Raw genomic sequence first — 14,652 nt, 5'->3', positions numbered from 1 at the left:
CCCATATATTCGGCATAAATATATTTCACATCTTAACCGATTTATAAGTTATTAAGCTCATTGTATTTTTGAAAATCCTATAATTAGGTATTCTCATATATTCATATATAAGGGAAGTTATGACCCGATTTTAACCTTTTCTGGTACAGAGGCACACTATTAGAAGAAAAATATTTCCTCTGAATTAAATTAAGATACCTGTGAGATTTACCGAAATTTTCGGTGAAAAGTTACCATGGGGCACTGAGTTCTTCATATTCGATATCCGGGGCATTGAAAAGTTATAGTCCGATTTCGACAAATTTTTCACAAGTGAAGCCACAGATCATATACAGTATTTGTGTAAAGTTTTATTTTGCTATCTTCATTGGTTCCTTATGTATATATTATAAAGTGAATTAATAAGATGGAATTCGAAAATGAGTTATATGGGAAGTTGTCGTAGTTGTGAACCGATTTCGTCCGTTTTCCACACGTGTCATCAGGGTGTCAAGAAAATATTATATACCGAATTTCATTGAAATCTGTCTAGAAGTTCCCAAGATATGGTTTTTGACTCATAAGTGGACTATGCCACGCCCATTTTCCATATTGTAAAAAAATCTGAGTGCAGCTTCCTTTTGCTATTATTTCTTTGAAATTTAGTGTTTCTGGCGTTTTTTGTTACTGAGTTAACCCACTTTTAGTAATTTTCAACTTAACCTTTGTATGGTAGGTGGGCGTGGTTATTATCCGATTTCAACTACTTTCATGGTGTGTGGTGGGGTACTTAAGAGTACCGACTGCAGAAAGTTTGGTTTATATAGCTTTATTGGTTTGCGAGTTACATACAAATAACCGATTTCGGGGCGGGGCCAGGCCCACTTCCCCAAAAAAATTACATCGAAATATGCCCCTTCCTAGTGCGATCCTTTATTCCAAATTTTACTTTTATAACTTTATTTATGGCTTAGTTATGACACTTTATATGTTTTTGGTTTTCGCCATTTTGTGAGCGTGGGAATGGTCCGATTTTGCCCATTTTCGAAAGCAACCTCAGGGTGCCAAGGAATACGTGTTCCAAGTTTCGTTAAGATATCTCAATTTTTACTCAAGTTATCCGTTGCACGGACAGACAGACAGACATTCGGATTTTGACTGGTCTCGTCACCCTGATCATTTTGATATATGTATATAACCCTATATCTAACTCGTTTAGTTTTATGACTTACAAACAACCGTTATGTGAACAAAACTATAATACTCTCTTAGCAACTTTTGTTGCGAGAGTATAAAAAAATATAAACTATATCATAAAGAAATAATATATATAAAAAGTACCGGAAAACTTACATTAGAGTGGTACGGGAATATAATAACCGATACAATAGAATAACAATATTTAATAATTTTCAACACATTCTGTCCAATATATTCTTCTGAGGCATAAAGACGACAACAAGAAATTTAAATACCACCGAAGTTATAATAATTCCCCATTCCGCCATTTTTTAATATTTATTTGTTTGAATTTTTATTAGCTGCTAACGATTCAGCATACTTATGAATATACTTAAGTATTTAAATAAGGGTATGCACGGTATAAAGTGTGTGTGTTTGCTATTCTTCTCAATTCTGCTTGTTTTGTTTTCATTACGTTTCCTTTTGGCTGCTTGTTTATTTTGTATCTTAGATTTTCCTAGCGATTCTCTGGATTTAACTTATTATTTTTATTTCATTGACTGCGGTTGGTCTTCCAGCAACTTAGACGCGTCAGTTGTTGTCAACACCAGGCATCAACTTTGACCACCGGCGTTGTGTCTTGCGAAGACGTTGTGGTGAAAGACATGTCTACTACATTTGCCCATATGTACATATATGAGTCTGTATGGATATGTAATGAAATCACTCCTTTGCCTCTCTACCTGTTTGCGCTTTAGGGTGGTTCTTAAGTGTAGAAATAAAAATGTTAAAAAGTAGAAGTTGTCACATAAATATTACAATTTTTGTCTTAATTTAAACCAAGAATCCCATGGAACACACCGTAATCATCTGCAATACTGACTAAAGTTGATATGCAATGATTGTAAACGTCCTAAGAGTGCTAGATAATGCTGCTTAAAATTTTGAAGAACCACCCTAATGTTGCTCGCTAGTGCAGTACTCGTGTACATGTGTTTATGTAGCTATCCTAATAGGTTTGCTCCGCTCAAAGTACTGCACTAGATCCTAGACCTTGTCTTCATTTATCCACATGCAACTGCTTATGCACTTGTCATCAGTGCACGCAGCTGTTCTTATTAACTCCACTTTTACACGCACACTCACACATAAATACATACATAAATATCTCATATCCATAAGTGTGCACATGTAGGAATATGTGTTTTCACAAGTGCGAGTGCAGTCTTAGATTTCTACAGCGCATCGTAAAAAAAGTAATATATTTAAATACCCGATCCACTTCACTAACAAGCAATGCCTACACATGCGCATTGCACATTTGTTACAATTACAAATTAATACGAGTTTGGCTTGATAAGTCAGTTGTATTTAGAATTTTCCGTGTTCATACTAAAAAGCAACTCTACTCGGGGCAAATAAAATAGTTGGTAAATACTGTTGGTGCATCGCAAAAATCTCTTATTCTTCAATATATTAACAGAACGTAATGTAAATTTGGCTATCGAGCGTCTTACGTACATAAACTCGATATAGATACTGAAGAATTTCAAAGACACAATTTACAATTACAAATAAATCCTTATGTAATAACCTTCTTTAGATCAAATTTCTCAAGCTGATCTTTTTTGGCTCTGGGTAAAAATGTCCAACTAGTTGAAGCGAAGGACTTCAGTATGATGTAGTAGTTCTTGTAAAACTGTACTGTACTCAGCTGGGTATTGGCCTAACTTTTTTTTAACAAAATCGAAATATAGCACTTCGAAGTTCGAAGAAAGGCTTTTTAAAACATATTATAATTATGATAGTCAAAATTAGATCGTTGAAAAAAAAATTTCATATTTCGAAAAATACTGGAATTTCCGGTAAAAATATACATATATGTATACCATTAAATTAAGAGGAAAATGTAGATTTACTCCATTTTTTTTTTATTTTCTAGTAACTATATCATATAATTACTAATAATTATTTAAAGAAAAGTATTTTTTTCGAACTTCGAAACCAAAAAATTTCGTTTTGGAGGCTAACTTTGTACTTTGTTTATTTATGTCCCAATCTCCCGAAAAAAAAATTATAAATTTATAATAAAAAATAATAATAAAAATAATCCCAATTCCCAGAAAAAAGTAGATTTTTCGTATAATGTAATAATTCAAATTCATATACAGTGGGACAATTTGTATATTAGAATTAAAACAAAAAAATGTATTCAATTAAACATTGTAGTTTTTTATAGCTCAATATTATTGAGTACTATTAGTACTACATTATAATTATGTTCTTATGAAAGTTCGATTTCGTTTACAAAAAAATAGGTTAACAATATTTTGACAAATTATCATGTTTTTTTTTGCTCTTTCAGGTATGGTTCCAAATTAATTCTCTTCGTATCGTTATAAAATCTGTAAGTAAGCAATAATATAATATATGTATATATATTCTATAAGTTCAGCATTGATTCCTAATCACTCAGTATAAAATTCTGAAAGTAATTTACTCCTCTCTCAAAGTGAATATGTATCTTTATACTCTCGCAACAAATGTTGCTAAAGAGAGTATTATAGTTTTGTTCACATAACGGTTGTTTGTAACACCCAAAACTAAACGAGTTAGATGTAGGGTTATATATACCAAAGTCATCAGGGTGAAGAGTGGAGTTCAAATCCGAATGTCTGTCTGTCCGTCCGTCCGTCCGTCTGTGCAAGCTGTAACTTGAGTAAAAATTAAGATATCTTGATGAAACTTGGCACACTTATTTCTTGGCACATGAGCAAAATCGGACCACTGCCACGCCCACAAAATGGCGAAAACCGAAAACACATAAAGTGCCATAACTAAGCCATAAATAAAGTTATAAAAGTAAAATTTGGAACAAAGGGTCGCACTAGGAAGGGGCATATTTGGATGTAATTTTTTTGGGAAAGTGGGAGTGGCCCCGCCCCCAAATCGGTTATTTGTATATATCTCGCAAACCAATAAAGCTATATATACCAAACTTTCTGCAGTCGGTTCTCTTACGTACCCCACCACACACCATGAAATTAGTTGAAATCGGATAATAACCACGCCCACCTCACATACTAAAGTTAGGTTGAAAATTACTAAAAATGGGTTAACTCACTAACGAAAAACGTCGGAAACACTAAATTTCACATAAGAAATGGTAGATGAAAGCTGCACTCAGATTTTTTTACAAAATGGAAAATGGGCGTGGCGTCGCCCACTTATGGGTCAAAAACCATATCTCCGGAACTACTCGACCGATTTCAATGAAACTTGGTTTGTAATAGTTTCCTTACATCCCAATGATATGTTGTGAAAATAGGCCAAATCGCTTCACAACCACGCCTACTTTCTATATACCAGAACTTTGAAGACAATCTGAATCGTTTACTTTACAATATATAAAGTAAGCACTAGTGAAGATATCGGTGCCGAACTTTGCACAAATACTATGTTTATAGTGTGGCAGCCCCATTCTAAAAATCGCCGAAATCGGACCATACGTTTTTAAGGCCCCATATATCGAACACGAGGACCTCGGTGCTTCTAACCTAATATTATGGTTTCCAACTTTCAATGGACTTTATACAATATATATATGACGAATATGTGGGTCAAATTGTGTATTATATAATATAAATAAAGTCAAATAAATAAATTGCGAGAGTATAAAATGTTCGGTTACACCCGAACTTAGCCCTTCCTTACTTGTTTTGTTATATTTTCTCTACTTCGGACCCGCTTTGCACTTCTCTGTAAACCTGAAGTTCTTGTATGCGCTTTTAATTTATTAAATACAACAACAAATCATTAAAATATAATTTTTCTTTTGCTTCATATTACAGTGGAACTTCCATAACTCGAACTTTTTAAATGACAATAGCATTTAGAAATAAAATTTCATTCAAATTTAATTCCATAACTCAAACTTCTATAACTCGAACTCTTTAATTGGCAATAGAAGTCAAATTTCATACAAATTTCATTCCATAAATCAAACTTTTCGACCAGGGCATAATACGAAATTTAAAATTTTACAATTTTAAAGGAGTCCCTATATTCGTATGGAGGCGAACAAAAAATATGACATTACACTTATAGATTTCATAAATCTATAAATAAATAAATAACTAAAACTGTGAGTAAATCTATATTTTACAACTTTTTGAAAAAATTGTGAGGCAATATTCAAATGTTTTTGATTGAAGAGCGTTGTGAATGGTTAAAGGCATCCATTGGTATGAATTTTACCCAAAAATCATTTATAGTTTTTTTTAATTAAATATTTACCACATTCGCACGGGACATTTTTTTCCAACATAATATTTATGTTGATTTTGTTGTTATAATACGGAATTGTTTAACAACAAGTCCAATAAAATGGCTTAAAAAAGTAGTAAATGTATTTATTTATTTATTTTAACCAACATCCAAAAAGAAACGCAAGAAAAATTCCATAGTATGAAATGAAAATAGTATTATGAATGTGAAATACAGTTTTTTTGAGAAAATGCTGTCCTCGGGTATACAATTTTTTGGATTTCGTTTTCTGCTAGACTTTCCTTTTGATAACTGCTCCCAGTCCATCGGTTCCTTGCAAAAAAAAATTATATTATAATGAAGAGTTAATTATTTTATAAAATCAACCAGGCTTGATAATATACATAAAATATATAGGACAATAAGAGAACAAAAACCTACAGTTATTTGCAATCGCATGCTTTCTTATGCATTTTATTTTGCTCTTTGTACCCTTATATACATAGGTTTTACACAAAGCAAAAATTAATACATGATATGTTTCTTTAACAATTTTGACGAAAAAACAAATGTAGTAGAAAAATCGAAATGAGAAAAGTAGCTCCTATTCGACTTGGCTTTGGTATATCTCGTAATTGGTTATGAATTAATTTAAAAATAATTTAATATAAATAAATTTAAATATTTTCCTATGAAAATATGCAAAAACTTTGTAATTCTAATAATGTTTAATATTTTGTCTGTGGTAGACCTTCTGGCGGAAATGCCCATATAAATATAGATTTTTTATTTATTTTTTCTTTTTTATTTTATTATTATAATTATTATTATTACGATTATTATTATTTTTTATTTATTATTTTCTTATTTATTTTTTATATATTTATTTCTTATTTTATTTATTATTTTTTATCAATTTCTTTAATTTATTGTATTTGTCATTTCGTCACAAATACAGCACACTTAATCGTGTGACTGTCAAAACTTTGCTTCACATTTCAAACACACACGCATACACATACATACATACATATAGCTTATGAAAATCCACAAAGCAAAAAATTAGAATTCGTTGTTGGCTCATAAATTCATTGCTCACTCATTTTCACGCGCAGCCAGCAATAGTAAAAGCAACAATAGCAACAACAATCACAGCAATAGCAATGGCATTGCCTCGCCTTCGCTAGCGCCAACAGCAACAACACCATGGAGGTTTTGTGCTCAATTTCAAATTTGTCGTTGTTATTGCACGTGAGATTGAGAGCATAGTGTTAAATAGTTGCTCCATCTACAGTGCTCTGTTGCTGGCTGCTTCCTCTAAATTGGCTTTTATTTGGTTGAACTGAGGTGTTGTTGTTGTTGCTACGAAAGCTGCTACAGCTGCTGCTAATGTTATTGTAGCTTGTTGTTGTTGCTATTGCTATTGCTGTTACTACGTTTATTGTCACTGTGCCGCTGTGAGCTCATGTGCTCATTTTACTCGACCAAGCCAACGAGGGGCAGCACCAAAGCCAATACGTTTGTATGTATGTATGTACAGAGAACAACAACAACAATAATATTAATAAAAAAAAAGATAGTAATGTTTATAACGGGTGCGGGGAGATATACATATGTATGTATGTTTGCAAGCAAATGAAACTCCCCACACGTTTAAAAGCAGAGCAGGGCAAACATGACAGCAGCAACAACAACAACAGCAATTATAGCACGCAACACTCAACGCCAAGTAGTGGCGGCAGCAATAACCGCAAAATAGCAATAATAACAACAACAGTAACACAGGGTTTTTATTAGGTAGTTAGTCAGTAGTTGCTCCTCATATGCGAGCAACAGTGAGAGCAGCGGCAGCGACGGCGACAGCGTAAATAGTTGTTAGTTTTTTTATTTTTATTTTTACTCTTTCCAATTACTTATTTTTTTATTTTTTATTGAGTGTGTGTAACTAACTGACTGACTGGTTCACCGACGTCCACCGTTCAACGTCTCTCTGCGTGCGACTCACGACCTCAGCTGTTGTTGGTTTATTCGTTCGTTCACTCATTCGCTGTGGTTCGTTCGCCCCTCGCCAAGTACATGCATACATATTTACACTGACTGTGTATAAGCTTGTATTGGTGTGTATCTGTGTTAATTTTATACAATGCTGCTTGATTTACTGATTTGCTCAATGCTCAGCGCCGTCGTCAGCGTCGTCGTCGTGTTGAGGCGCATGTCAGCGCAACTGTCGACTGCGCAGTCGCCGTTGACGTCCACTTTCAGTTGGCCACCAAACGAACGGCGTCGGCTCTGCTGCTGCCACTGCTACAGGCAGCATTTTTTCGTTCGCTTCCAACAGACAAGTCAGTCGTACGGTAACTTTCAAGCGAGGCGGATCGTTTTAGCGCGGTTAGTAGTGACTCCAAACGGCATGGATAGTTGAACTTTTTATTATTATTTTTGTGTACCTCTACCTGCCTCTGCGTACTATAGCACACAACATTTTTAGTGCGAACCAACAACCAACCAACCAATCAGCCAGCCAGCCAGTAAGCTAGCAAGCAAGCGCCAAGACACCACCAAACACCTCGTTCGCCCCCACAAAGCAACAGTAAATATACATATGTACGTATGTATGTGTGTACACACGAAATAGAAAATACCACAGCAGGAGCAGTAGCAGTTGGTACATACAAACAGCGCATGAATATAAAATATCTGTGTATATACATACAAACGCGCTCGCCAGTTGTGTAGTGACCTGACAGCCTCAAAAAGCAGCGTGCGAGCTCAACGAGAGCAGTCAGCGGTAGCAAAAATTTACAAATTGGGTGTAGAGTTTTTCGTCTAACCCGAGCGTGTGTGCATAAAGGTGGCATACGTGAAAAGCAAAAAGGTGTTATAAATAAAATACAAGTAAATTGCAAACCAGAAATATAAACTACAATATATTAAAAAAAAACTAATCGCGTTTAAAACAAACTGACGGTCCGCACACGCGTTTGAAATTAACGACAGCAGCAAAAAATATACATATTTAGTTAGTTGTGTGTGTGTGTAATTTTTGAAAAAGGTACAAATTTTTTAAAGAAAAGTGCAAAAAGTATTCCAAAAAAATATTTAAATAAAATTTTGAAATATAAAAAAGTGTTTGATAACGCAAAAAATTGCATCAATTATATACATACATACATATTAACAAATTGCAACACATGCCAGCGTGTGAGTTATACACTGACAAATAAATAATCGTATAAAATTTAAAAGCTATAAAAATTATATATAAAACAAAGAATTATTTGTGTAAGCAGCAGAAGAAAAACATATGTGAGCAAAATCATTTAATCGTGACGTATTAAGAGTATTAGTGACAAAATAAATTTTAACAAAAAAAAAATTAAAAATAAAATTAAAAGTGGCAAAATATATTATAGCAACAAAAACAAATACTGCAATTGAATTTTTGCACATTCTCCACAATTGTGAGCAATAAAAAACAAGCAAAACAAAAATAGAAACAAACATTTTCGTGAAAAGCGCATATGTGTGGAAGATTACTGTATAAAAGCGTTTAATTAGGAAAATCAAAAATCAAATAAATTAAAAAAAAAGTGCAAATTTAATTGTTAACGTTTTTTTTTAATACTCAAATAAATGTTAAACTACACTTGTGTGACACACAGTACAAACTAAACTGTAAAGTGACATGAAAAAAGCGAGAGAAAAAATATTTTAAGATAAAAAAAAAAAAAATTTTTAAATTAACAGTAAGTTAAACAATAACTACATAAAATAACTAATAATAATAGTGGAAACTAATTTAAAATAAATTGTTTGTAAAAAATATTAAATATCAAAAATACAATATATCATCAACACCAGTGACAAAACATACAAAATATAATTGTAAAAATTTAATTTTACTAAAAACAAATAATCTATTTCAATTATTTTGACACGAATTCGTGCAGTGCGCGCTCTTCTAATAAATTCGTGCAAAATTGTCGCCAACGATCACTGTAAAATGTTCGATCCATTTGTGAAAATCAAGAAAAAGCGTAATCTGAATGTTGTCGATATCTTAGATAGTGTTTCGGGTGAACTGGAGTTGGCCGTTTCGCCGCCAGAGCAGGCGGTCATTGAACAGGTCATAGCCGCTGAGCCAGTGTTATTGGTGGAGGAAGAGGAACAGCAACAATTACAGCTGCAAGTGAATCAACAATTGTTGCACACAAACGCCGAGCAGCGAGTGCAACAACCGCTAGAACAGCAACAGCAACAGCAACGACAAGAGGCCGAGGAGAATGCCAATTGTTATTGTGTCAGTGATGCAGCAGTAACTGGTGCAGGAGCAACATTAACAGCAGCAGGCGCAAGCGCTAACACTGTAGCTAGCCCCGCAATATCGCCCACAAAAACAGCCACAGTTGCCACTATAGCAGCAGCCGCCTCGTCCGTTACATCGCCGCTCTTGGAGGCAATTGCTAGTAGCAGTAGTAACAGTAGTGGTAACAGCAGCAGCAACAACAACCACAGTAGCAGTAGCAGTAGCGTAGGTGTTAGCGGTAATAACAGTTCCCAAGTGTGTGGCAGCAGTGTCAGCCGTCAATTGGCTAGCAGCAGCAGCAGCAACAACAATTGCAGTCGCTTGCAACAGTTGATATCGACGCCACCAGTGGCATTGCGCGGTTTGTCGACCTACTGCAACGGCGATTTGCTGCCGTCAACACAACAGCAGCAGCCAACGCTGGGTCAACAACACGCGCCACAAGCGGCTGCTGTGCCCACATTGCCTCAATTACAGTTGCAGTTGCAGCAGCCAACGTTGCATCAGCAGCAGCAGCAGCAACAAGCGCCTTCGGTGTTGCAGCAACATTTGGGTCACCTAAATTTCGAAAGTGGAGCATCGAGTGTGAGTGCCAGCAGCAGCAGTAGTAGTAGCGGCAGTAGCAACAACAGTTGTAGTAGCAGCAGCAACAGCAGCAGCCTGCGAAGTAGCACAACAACATTGCAGCGCCATTTGGCCTCGCCAAGCAACATTCTCCAGGAAGCGTTCAGCAACAATTTGCACAGAATTTTAAAGCGTTCACATAGTTCCTCAACGTTGGCGTCCAACAACAACAATAATACGAGCAGTAATTCCATTTCTTCCTCGCCGCCGTCGACGCCATCCTCTTCAGCGATCTCAAATTCCAATTTCGCCGGCACGCCCCCCACTTCTCTATTTGCCAGTATTTACGGTAGCAACAACAGTAGTAGCAGTAATAGTAGCAGCAGCAGCAGTAACAGCAGTAGCAACAACAACAACAATAGCAACCAAAATTACCACCACCACTTGAATAACAGTATAATTGCCAGTCGTCTGTTCGGCAGCAACGGTAATAACCACAACAATAACACCCACCCCAACCAACAACACAACAATCTGAATCAGAACAACCACAGCCACCTCCAACAACAACTCACCGCGCCAAGCAGCAGCAGCAGTTCAGCGGCCGCAACTGCGTCGTCTGCCACGCAGCAACATCACACTACAAACAATAACAACAGCCACCATCACCGCCTGCCGCATAACAGCCACCACCGGGACCATCATTCCGCGCTCACCAATTCGATAACGAATCGCATCAATCAATCGATAAGGCGGCATTTGAATCAGCAACAGCAGCAGCAGCAACAACAACATCACCACATACAGCAGTACAATCAGCAAGTGACAAATAACAACAATACAACAAATAACCACCGAATACCGCAACAACAACAGCAACAATCGATTCCTCAACATTCACGTTTCCCACAACAACAGCAGCAGCCGCAAAATAATCAACATTTGCAACATCACTTGCAGCAATCAAATCATCAGCAACAACAACAACATCATCATCATCATCAAAACAGTGGTAGCAGTAGTAGCAGCAGCAACAACCAACAACTGCAGCCACATCAAAATCACAATAATCAACAAAACCAACAACAGCAACAACAACAATCTCCTCTGTGCCTAGTATTATTAGTTAAATGTCCGAATTCTAAGGAATTTTGTAACGCCGCCGCCGCCAACGCCGTCGCTGCTGCCGCACATTTCTGTGATAATAAAAGGTAACCAAAAAAAAAATAAAATTAAAAAAAAACAAAAACATTATATATATATTTCTTAAATCTTCAAACGCTTGATAAAGCTGCTGTGAGTTAGTGTGTAGAAAGAAAAAAAAAACTTGAAGAATTTAATAAAAAAAAATCTTAGAAAAGGGTGTCAAACGCAACATTGAATTCGCTATGCGCAACAAATAGGTGCCCGTTTTAGCTGCACACACATATACATACATACATAGGTAATTCTATAGCGGTTCACCTCCATACAACCTATCCTTTGTGCATATCATTTGCTCTAAAAGTTCATCGCGTGCCCTAAATTTATTCGAGGCCGCTCCTAAACGCTTTGTTGCCCTTAATGCTGCTGCACAGTGGCTTAAGGCAGAGTAAAAGTGAAATAAAAATTATTGAAATTTATCCAAATATTATTCTAAATAAACCATTCGCCAAAAGTCTTGAAATTTTCGTAAAAAAATATTCGTGTTGTTTTTGTTTTTATTGTACAAAACAATATAATTTCTCTTACCAAAATATAAAAAAAATAATTTTAATAATTTTTTATATAAATTATATTTGTTTAATATAAAAAATTAAAATAAAATATTATATATATATATATATATATATATTTATAAAAAATATTTTTTTATATTTAACACATGCTCATGTTGATTTGACCCACTGTATTATACATAATACCTTTCATCTCTTGTCGCTGCCGTGAATATGAGATCAAATCATTGAGTGAAACCTATTTTTTCTAGCTTGTTGTTGTATTTGTATTTCATCATCATCATCACCAACAGCACAGTATTACAACAAAAATATTTAACATGCAACAAATTAATTCTATTACTTGAATGTTATATATGCAACGATACATTTCCATATTGATTGACACACTTTACCGTAGTGAGGGTGGGAGTGTAATTCTGTTTGTTGTTGTTATTGGTGGCACAAGGGTCAACTCGCATACATATATGTATATCAACTGTGCACCACTGTGATATGCTTATGTGTTAGCGAGCAAAAAAGTGTAGTAGCAGGACATAACAGTTTAAATTATTGCCAGCCTGACTAATTGACTCTAATCTAACTCAGTAAATCTCATTTTTTGTTGTTTTTAACACATTTTTTTTATTTATATATTTTTTTTATATTTTTTTTTTAATTTTTTTTTTTTTTATTTTTTTTTTTTCAATATATTTTTTACCCTTTTTAGAATTTCATTTTTTTGTTCTAAGAACTATTTTTCTCTATACCACATACACGTCTGTTTATTACCATTGCCCGTGGATTTTCTCGCTTCACACACACATACACACACCCATTTTCTTAATTGGGTTAATTTGACTTTCATTGAATTCCGTAGCGAGCGACTCCAGCAGCGCCTTCTGCTTTCATTTCATTTCTTTCTGTGCGTTTTTTATCTGTTGCTCTGCTTGTTGCTACTGATTAAATATTTTAGTGCTATTTCCATATTGCTTTCTTCGTGCGTGTGGTGTGTACTACTTTTTTGATGATTTTTTTTACAAACACACATATTTACATATAGAAGCCTGTGGCTCAGTCATTATACTCGCATTATTTTCCGTTATTTTTTCTGCTTCATTCTGCATTTTTTATCACTTTTGGAGGACACTCAATGCAGTCTAGGCTGTCAGTCGCCATTCGAAATGCTACACCGTCTTTAATTTCTGTTTAAAGATCCTTGTCCGCTTGTGTTTTTTATTCAATTTTGTATTTTTTATTTTCAATTATTTCGCCACAACTGCGTTTCGTGTGTAATTTCAAGTATTTTCTTGCATGCGATAAATTAGTTTACTCATCAAAGTAATTTAGTATACCAGCATTCTGCTGCTGCCGCCGCTCTGTTGCTATGTGTTTCACAGCGTTTTTGGATTCTTTTTTTTTTACGCATGTACTTGGACTACTTTTTTTTGTTTTCTTTCTTTTTTTAACCAAGTTAATTTCTTGTGGTTTTTTTGGTTTTTATTTGCGTGTCCGTGTGGGTGTCTGCGCCTAAACTAGCCGGGTTCGCTGTTAGTTTTAACGTTGAGTTTGTTAAGTTTCTATTTATATTAGTATTATGTTTTTATTTTTTGAGGTCGCAGGTCAATTATGTATATTCACCACACCCAGCGTGTGCCAGTTTTTCCGCACACAAATAACTCTTGAGTAAGTGCAACCACATTTGAAGTGCTTTGCGGTCAATACCATAATAGCATATGAGTAATCATTCTCCTACTATAACAGATCTAATCAAATTATGCATAGATTTAGAGATTATACAACTCAATCATTGGAAATGTATCCAAAATTTATTCACTAAAAAGTCTTCATTAAATTTTTTTTAAATAAACTAACTTAAGCTTTTTAATATGAAAATTCATTGAATTTTTGAGTGAGAAAAAAAATTTACTGAACAATTTTGAGTACGTATAAAAATTTTCACTCAAAATTTGAGTGCAAATAAAAATTTCACTCAAAATTTTAAGTGCAAATGAAAAATCTACTCAAAAAATTTGAGTGCAAATAAAAAAACTCAAAATTTTAAGTTCTTTTTTTAAATCAAATTTCATGCGACAGCAATCTTTACCACCTTCTGACACTTCCTATTGCTTTATATGATTTGCATTTCGTCACAGGAAATATTACCCAAACAACACGTTTTCTAAGTAGCGTGTTGCCACATCGGCTTGCGCTTGTTTGTGCTGTTGTTTTGAGTCATCTGTGGCTCGTAAGCCTTTTAGTGGTTTATCTACAAGTTTACATTTTTTATACTTTTTGCTTAGCGGCAGCTTTTGTGATTGGATATCTTTGTGTGCTACTATGTAATATGGTAAGCTTACAACGTGTCGGATATACGTTTTCGCAGCTTTCTTTATTTTATCTATTTTTTTCATTTTCTTTTTTTCTGCACCCCGGAAGTTTGCTTGACCGCTGCTTATGCAAAAAACAAAAAGACTGTTGCGTAAAATATATGGCTGTCTTCCTCATCCTCTACGCTTTCGACACTGATACCTTCCTAACGCCGCTTCCACTCATATCGAATTTCTGTGCCTTTTTTGGTTTTCAGTTTTATTTTCGGCTGCTAAGCGTATCTTATTGTGGTGGAATGTCCTCTCTCCTTTAGTTAACCGCATACAT

The 14,652-nt window shown here is 34.8% G+C and overlaps 1 protein-coding gene across 4 annotated transcripts in view; it reads left to right on the top strand.

Annotated features, from left to right (window-relative positions):
- Positions 1-14,652, top strand: part of LOC105210133 (protein roadkill) — a 158,455-nt gene that overhangs the window by 118,870 nt on the left and 24,933 nt on the right. The window contains exon 1 of one of the 4 annotated variants that reach the window (XM_054236025.1): positions 3,542-3,568. The exons of 2 other annotated variants lie outside the window; for them this stretch is intronic. Coding sequence is in view for 1 of the 2 variants with exons in the window: in XM_029038973.2 (XP_028894806.1) it covers positions 9,431-11,508 (2,078 nt within the window). In the remaining variant the exon portion in view is untranslated. Of the gene's footprint in view, positions 1-3,541; positions 3,569-7,435; positions 11,509-14,652 lie in introns of those variants that run through there. One more of the 4 variants, XM_029038973.2, reaches the window with a different exon arrangement.

This window comes from Zeugodacus cucurbitae, chromosome 2 (genome assembly GCF_028554725.1).
Source record: "Zeugodacus cucurbitae isolate PBARC_wt_2022May chromosome 2, idZeuCucr1.2, whole genome shotgun sequence".
NCBI lineage: Eukaryota > Metazoa > Arthropoda > Insecta > Diptera > Tephritidae > Zeugodacus > Zeugodacus cucurbitae.
Note: the sequence above shows the minus strand (reverse complement) of the source record. Positions and strands in the feature narration are given on the sequence as shown.